The sequence below is a fragment of the Solanum dulcamara genome, chromosome 6 (genome assembly GCF_947179165.1).
Source record: "Solanum dulcamara chromosome 6, daSolDulc1.2, whole genome shotgun sequence".
NCBI classification, from domain to species: Eukaryota; Viridiplantae; Streptophyta; class Magnoliopsida; order Solanales; family Solanaceae; genus Solanum; species Solanum dulcamara.
In genome coordinates this window covers 62211133-62219095 of record NC_077242.1, presented here as the reverse complement: position 1 = coordinate 62219095, position 7963 = coordinate 62211133, and the positions used below count along the sequence as shown (strand labels likewise).

At 35.4% G+C, this 7963-nt stretch overlaps 1 protein-coding gene across 2 annotated transcripts; it reads left to right on the top strand.

Annotated features, from left to right (window-relative positions):
* Positions 1-1072: 1072 nt before the first annotated feature.
* LOC129892409 (uncharacterized) lies at positions 1073-4626 on the top strand. 2 transcript variants are annotated; one of them, XM_055967977.1, is made up of 2 exons: positions 1073-1176; positions 3969-4626. In XM_055967977.1, exons 1-2 carry the CDS (start codon positions 1167-1169, stop codon positions 4373-4375), a joined length of 417 nt encoding a protein of 138 aa, XP_055823952.1. In that variant the 5' UTR covers positions 1073-1166; the 3' UTR covers positions 4376-4626. The 2 variants fall into 2 exon arrangements, with proteins under 2 accessions (XP_055823952.1, XP_055823953.1); XM_055967978.1 differs by lacking the exon at positions 1073-1176 and adding an exon at positions 1529-1548.
* The last annotated feature ends 3337 nt before the right edge of the window (positions 4627-7963 follow it).

Here is a 7963-nt window from a genome sequence, read left to right as displayed (position 1 = left end):
AGTGCCGGCCACGCCTAGGGTACCCTCTCGGGGCATGACATCCTCATTCTCCTCCACGTGGCTATTTGATATTCCATTGAAGACTACTTTTGTTGAGTTCCCATGTTCTGGGAACAATACTCTTTTATCTTTCTAGCTTATGATATGTTAAGATATTTTACTATGACATTTCTTCTATTGTGATTGAGGGTGGGCTATGGACTTGTCTTAGCCCCGTTAAATCTAATAGTTAGAGGTATTGTTGGACATATGTAAGTTGAAGATTTACTATTATGATTTTCGCTTGTTTATTTATCATCATTACCTATGAAAGGCTAAAAGAATGCTAAGAGGTTCGATTGAGGTACTTTCGGGTTCTTCATTCGCCATGTCACGTCTAGTCCCTAGACTTGGATCGTGACAATACCTATATACAATTAACATGTGAGTACTTTGATTTCAAATGTATAAACAGATTATATAACTAAATGTAATAAAGTATTTCGAGGACACAAATCATTGTTATTTTTACATTATGGATATACATATACAGTAAGCATATGAATACTTGATTTCAATTGAATGCAAGTCCTTGTATAACTTAAATGTATTCCTATTATAAAAATTAACATATTAATTTATCAAAGGTAAAGTATATCAGTTTAATATATGAACAAGACAGTTTGAATACCTTTGACTTATGAATGTCTTGTTGTTATCAAAGATATGATACATTAGAATTAAAAAAAATAGCAAAACACACTGCTCGTCTCCAAGTGTATACTTATTCAAGTATGTAAAAAATTTGAAGATGGTAAGGCATAGAGAACACCATAAAACATGCCAGTAAGTAATTAGTTAGGCTTGTGTAATAACTTTGACATTTAATATTTATTTATTTAAATAGATATAAAATTAAAAGAAATATATACATACATATATAATTAACTTTTGTTATTTAATATTCAGTTATATCCATTAAACATAAAAATGATAAACTATAACTATATATATTAAATATATATTAATGTTTGTTATATTTTGTAGTTTTAAATTAAGTGTAACAATAAATAGATAGTAATATTTTTATATTCCACTTAGGTTTCTTCCAAGTGTGCTATTGCGTGCTTCTCACAATTAATATTAACATTTTACATGGCCTTTCATCAGATCTTGTTGTCACTTTTATGTATGTAGGTATGTATCTCCTTCATCTTTTGTCAGCTCAGTTCTTTTGGTTCTTCGTTTAATCGGTCGAATTTAGTTCCTTTTTGTGCATCTTCTCTATGTTTTCGTATTTGAGCGAACTGAATTTGGAGGATTTTTGGTTCTTTGGAGGCCCTTATTTATTGGGGCCTAAAGCCGCTGCTTAGTGGCTTTAGGGTTGAGCCGCCCTTGTTCAGGTTTAGTGTAGTGTATGTAGCCCATGCCTTGAGACTTGAACAAACATGTTATGAAGAGGCTGATAGTTTATTAAGACCTTGTATAATGTATTGTCTAAGTAGACTACACTGAAAGACTCTTTAGCTTCAACTGTGATTGATTGAACATGTGCTTTCTTTCTTATGAGTAAAACTTCCTCTTCTTCTCGATTAACTGATTTTATGTATCGCACATTTCTTTTAGTTATTCGATAGTGTGCATTCCCTTTTTTCTTTTGTAGTTTCCCTATTGCTTATGAATGCATTAGGCCCTTGTTTTTCTATATAAGCTAAAATTCTTGCTTTCTGACTTATTTTAGGTCAGCAAGGCAAGCCGCCAACTGTTAATTAATCGCTCCAATGTACACATATAATTTCGCGAATAGCTGGAAGAACTAGTCATTGAACAAAAGTTATATCTGAACTTCAAATCTGACTGAAAATTATGTTTGAAACAACTGAAATTATCAATTTTTGCCCTGCACTACTCGATATGGGACAACGTTGTCCTCCATTGTGTTTTTGCCTAAATTTGGACCGGTTATGATATACCAAATTAACCAGTTTTTATCAGTTTAGTCTTTTTTTTCTTGTGGAAAAGGGAGAGGTGGTGGTTGTCGTAGGGATGTTCTGTTACTTTATATATTGATAGCTTCTATCAATTTTTATTTGTATTTGCTTAATATTGACATCACATGAGTTTAAATAGAGTAACATGGTTAGTAAGGATTCATGTAGATGACCATGACTTATTTGTGACTGAGGTGTAGTTGTAAACAAAATCTGGCTATTGTCACCTATGTTGAATACTTGAATGTCCCCAGGAGATTTCTGCCATCTTAATTATCATCCAGGAAGTTGCTATGATAACTGCAAAAGATTTTCTCTTGGCATAAATATGATAACTTGCTCTTATAAGAAAGTCCTAACCTCTAATTAATTAATTTCATCCGTCTTACAAGTTTCTTCCTACTCATATCCATGCGAGATTAGTGTAGATAGCCAAGCATCCTGATAGTTGATAGGTCCTTCTTGAATGCCCCTGAAATGGTGGTCTTTCAACTGCTAGATGTTACATAGAAAGAGAGGAACTGGAGGTGCTTTGAGCACAAACATAACCACATTCAGAGAATAAAGGCTAACCATATTTCTTTTGTTTGCTTTTGGTGTAGAATGAAAATTTTTAACAAGGTGAATCTATTTTAGAGCTCCTAGAATCCCTACAACTTTAGACGTGGATGTACTGAATCCCTACAACTTTGGACGTGGATGTACTTTTGTTTTCTCACTTTTGCCTCACAAGATCTCCAGGTTTCTTAGTGCTGTTATGAATAAAACTTTCTCATTTCACCCAAAAATATAAATACAGCTGTTATTTCCCAATAAAGTTTCAACCGTGGAAGCTAGATATTACAAAATTCTTTAAAACAGTTGGTAATTTCCATTTACAGTGTTATAATAGTGTAGTAGGACACAAACCATTGGTACCTTAAGTGTGATAAAAGTGTATTATATATTCATGTGTCAGGGCTAAGGTTGGAGGTAGCCTGTTATTTGCAAAACATGTGACATATATGATCATCTTTGACCTTGTCTAGTTATGAAACGTTAAAACTATCACTGTACGAAAAAGATGGAAAATTAGTATAAATCTTCTGGCATGATGAAACCTGCAGCATTCCTTATGTGCTAAGTTGTTATTGTGCTGTTACTCTATTGCTGTGCTGCCTTATTATCTGTTGTAATATCTGAGAAATAGTTACATTCATCTACGTTATAACTTGAGTATTTAAAAGAAAAATAATGTGAGGTTTAAGCGTAGTTTCTTGTTCGTAGCCTAACTTTGGATGGCTATTCCTTTAGGGATTTGTAAAGGGTATCAATAGTTTAAGCTACACAAAAAGGCAGAGTTTGTGCCCTCGGTACCAACAACAACAACAACAACAACAACATACCTATTGAAATCCCGTAAGTGACCTCACCCCTACATTTGTGGGCTGTTTCCAATAGACCCTCGGTTCAAAAGAAATGTATCCTATCCAGGGTTGTAAGAATGATTGTAAGTGGATGCAAATATCTATTGTTTTTTAGTACACTATTTATAGACTCCTCAAATTGCTTCTTATACTTTCTTTGTGCTGAAAAGGACCAAGAGTATTTTCCAGTTAAGTTAGTTCCCATAGTTTGTCTACTGTATCAGTGATCTTTAGTGAATAGTTTATGAAATCATAATAGATCCAAGTCCTGCCTTAGTATAAAATGAAGGTGTACGAAGGAGGTGTGTATGGACATAGTTATACCAAAGATTCGAGTTAAATTTTTCTTAAGCAGCAGCAGCAGGTAGTAGTTTTGATGTTTAGTTCAGAGGGACATCCTATGAGAGGATCTTGTATTTTCAACCTCTTATATTATTTTCACTCGCTATATGTTGTGGCATCCACTTACAATCATGGAATAACCTGTCTAATATGCATACATCTCATTTTAGTATGCCTTGATAGACTTGCGTGTCCAAAAATTCGACTTTGTGAGAAAGCTCAAAGAAAAGTTTTATGTATTTGTTTCCAGGACGAATGGCTGGAAAAGCTGTAAAGTCTGTAGCAAAAGCAGTTTGGGAATATCAATATCCATGGCAAGAAAAGTTAGTTAAATACAAGGATGAGCTTTCAAAGGGAGTTTGGGGTTACTGGGAGCTTGGAGCCTGGAAACCTCTAGGGATCAGTGCTCGCCATCGAGCTCGCCTCCGCAAGGAAGTTGTTCTTGCTGGACAAGATTGGCCATACGATCCAGAGAGAAAGCAAATGAGAACCAAGCAGAAAGGGCACAAGTGTGACAGAATATCAGCAGAAAAATGGGCAAAGACAGCTGAACTGATGCAAAAAATGCCAGAAATGTTGGCTGATTATAGGAAGAGAAAGTGGGAAAGGAAGATGAAAGCTGAAGAAGATGCTGCTAGGAGATCAGTGCAAGAATAGGTTTTACCTGGGACTGGGATCCTTTCTTTTCAACAACATAATGGACGAAAGATTTCCTGCTTACTTGCCTTGTTTTCTTTTTCTGTATTTTCCAACCGTAGCAATGGGCACGAATAGCGGGATTTGCCTTGCCATTAGATGCGAATTTAATAACTAGCGCTTTGTTTTTCTTCATATGATCTTATTATGAAAACAAACAAAAAGATGTTTATGGAGCATACCAAGTAATTAAGTTGTTGTTAGTCTAATAAGTTTAAACATCAGATGGGCAAATGGATGAGAAAAAAAATCGAGATGGAGGTCTTAAACCTGAACCACCTAATGCCTACGGTGAAGTTGCAACTCCGATTTATATATGATTTGCCCGTCTTCCATCTTTATGTAATGTTTGTTTTTTAACACGTTGTTTGGATAGTTATTTCGCTTTATAATGTGTTGTATTGTTTTGATGCATACAATGTTTGATTAAATTATATCGTGATTCGTCGTTATATAGTGTCATATAAGTGAGGGATTAATCTTACAATATTATAAATAAAAAATAGATTATAAATATATAATTTTAAATGGTAGGATAAAATTGGGTTTTTAAATAATAAATAAGGACGAAGATCTACGACTCTTGTTAAAATCAGTTTAGAAAGTAGTAAAAGTGTGAGAAATAGATTGTCCTCTCAAAATAGTAGTGAAAATCCAATGGCAATACAAGGATCGTACCACAAAATGAGTGAATAAGCTCAATCAATGCAAGAATGCCATCATCAGCATCCAAACAAGGTACACAGTCATAAATGAAATACCAAATCTTAGTACACTAACAATGTAACATCCCCTAAAAACGTTGTATACGATGTTTCAATTCTCGCCTAAAAATAATACAGCCTCTATATTTTGGGCATAACCTTTTATAGGGTTGTCCAAATTGGGTGATTCAAATTTCGGAGTAACCATAAGATCATTACCTACAACTTTTGTGAAGACCATATTTTAATTTTCGGAGGTTAAGTAGGTCAAATAAATGCATTGTTGTAAGACAGAATGTTGTGACGGAAAGGAGTGTTTATAGAAGAAAAATCATATCTTACTGTAGAATTATCCAAATTGGTTGATTCTTGAATGAAATGAAACTAGACTTCTATACCTACAATTCTTATGAAGACATCAAATCCTAATAAGGAATTTATCCTGTTCAAATGCAGTTCCGAAAAGGAATATTCTGTTAAAGTTAAAGAAATGAATGAAGTTGACGGAGTTCTACCTGGCAAGTAGTCTCCCCGGCCAACGTAGGGGGTTATGTTGGATTCCATGTAATAGATCGCATTGTCTTAAATGTCGGTTATGGTTAATTTCCCACAAAATGAATGTTTTAAAGGATATCTATATGATTTATTATGCATACATTAAATTATGTTCCATATTACATAAATGATTTAATGTTTTCTCAATGTTCATGCATCCTTAGATACTTAGTATATTCAAAGTACTAACGCATACTCTTTTGCCTACATGATATCACCATGTAGGGACCAGTGGTCCTCCTCGTTCTCCTCCACGTGGCTAGTTGATATTCCATTGAAGACTACTTTTGGTGAGTTCCCATGTTTCGGGAACAATACTCCTTTATCTTTCTAGCTTATGATATGTTAAGATATTTTACTATGACATTTTTTCTATTATGATTGAGGGTGAGCTAGGGACTTGTCTTAGCCCCGTTAAATCTAATAGTTAGAGGTATTGTTGGATATATGTAAGTTGAAGATTTACTATTATGATTTTCGCTTGTTTATTATCATCATTACCCATGAAAGGCTAAAAGAATGCTAAGAGGCTTGATTGAGGTACTTTCGGGTTCTTCATTCGCCATGTCACGTCTAGGCCCTAGGCTTGGGTCGTGACAAACAAGACAGAGGAACTAACCTAGGATCCAATCGCTCTTCGAATACGGCCTCGGGCCCAACAACAGATAATAGACATATTGGCATCTCAAACCTACTGCAAAACAAAAAGCGAAGTAATCGGGAAACGACTCAAAGTCAGATAGGGGGAGAAAGTATCCCTAGGATCGACAACTTACACCAAAATATCCCATCTCAGCTCCCAATGAACACAACTAAGCCGAACCTATGGCTACGACTAGCCACATAGGTCACAAGCATTAGCACAAAGGTACAACCACCATAACCAGCTCTACCGGAAGCTACGCCTAACTATAAGGGCTAGGAAACACAAGCTAAAGCATCTAAGGCTCAAACCTAACCTAAGACCATCATTACCAATCCTAAGAAGGGTAATCTTACGAATCCAAAATGCAAGTAAAGCCACAGGCCTAAGACAAGGATTTCAAGAGATTACGCTAGTTTAAGGCTCACTCGGTGTCAAGAAAATGGAATAGATGGAGGAAAGCCTTAAACTCGGCAAATACGAGCCTAAATCACATGAAATATATACTAAACAATATCTACTGAAGCTCAGTCAAAGTGGGAAACCGTACCTACCTTGAAGCCGATCACACGCGCTCTGAATTCTCCAATTTGATGCTTTCGACCTCCGAATCACCTCCAATTTCTTCCACGCTAAAAAATGTTGATCATGATGTAATTAACAACGTTTTGACACCCAATTCACATTTTTTGGAGTTGGAACCAAAATTCAATCTAAAACGGGATTGTGGGATCCACATCAAAAATCCTGAATTCGACTTCGTGAAAAGGTTCATTTGAACTTAATGAACTTTTGGTAAAAAATATATCATAATTCAATGCTCAAAAATGAAGGAATCAGTTCATGGAAATTAATTCACCATTAAAAAAGTAATTCAAGCTTAGGTAGCCCCTTTGGGTAAGAAATTACCTCAAAACGATGCTTTTCGAAGTTCTCCAAGCATCCACTATGAACCACACTGATTTCGGACCTAAAGCAACTTGAATCACCCAAAATGGAGGGGTGTAGCTCTCAAAATCGCGAAATGAACACAAAAGAATGAGCTGAGTTCACGTCACTGTCTTAATTAAAAGACCAGTGAAATGCTCTCCGCGAACGCGGAGGAAAAGCTCTGCAAACGCGGACGCTAAGCCCTCAAAGCTCCACGAACGCAGATGGAAAATCCGTCAGGCTCCACAAACATGGAAGGCCCCCACGAATGCGAAGGCCAAGCCCACTGGTTTCCACGAACGCAGCCTAGGTGGCACGAATGCAAAGACCAAAATGGGTATGCACATTCAAACTCCAAGAACTCCAAAATAGGAAAACAGACATAAAATCCAAAGGAACGATCATGCGATCAAACTTTCAGTGCCAACAAGTCATAAATGACTTGAGATCACTACAGGAAAGCTCTAAACGCTATAAAGATCAAAAAATGAAGGAAATGACCTGGAGGGTCATTACATCTTTACAAGTATTTTTTTAACATTAACAATTTTTATGGGGTGTATTGATATTTGTCAAGAACTCTTGTTGCAATAATATTTTTGGTGTATTGATATTTATCAAGATTTCTGATCGAAAAAAATACTAGCTATGATTCAAAACAATAACTATGTATATATATATATATATATATATATATATTAGACCATTAATTCTATT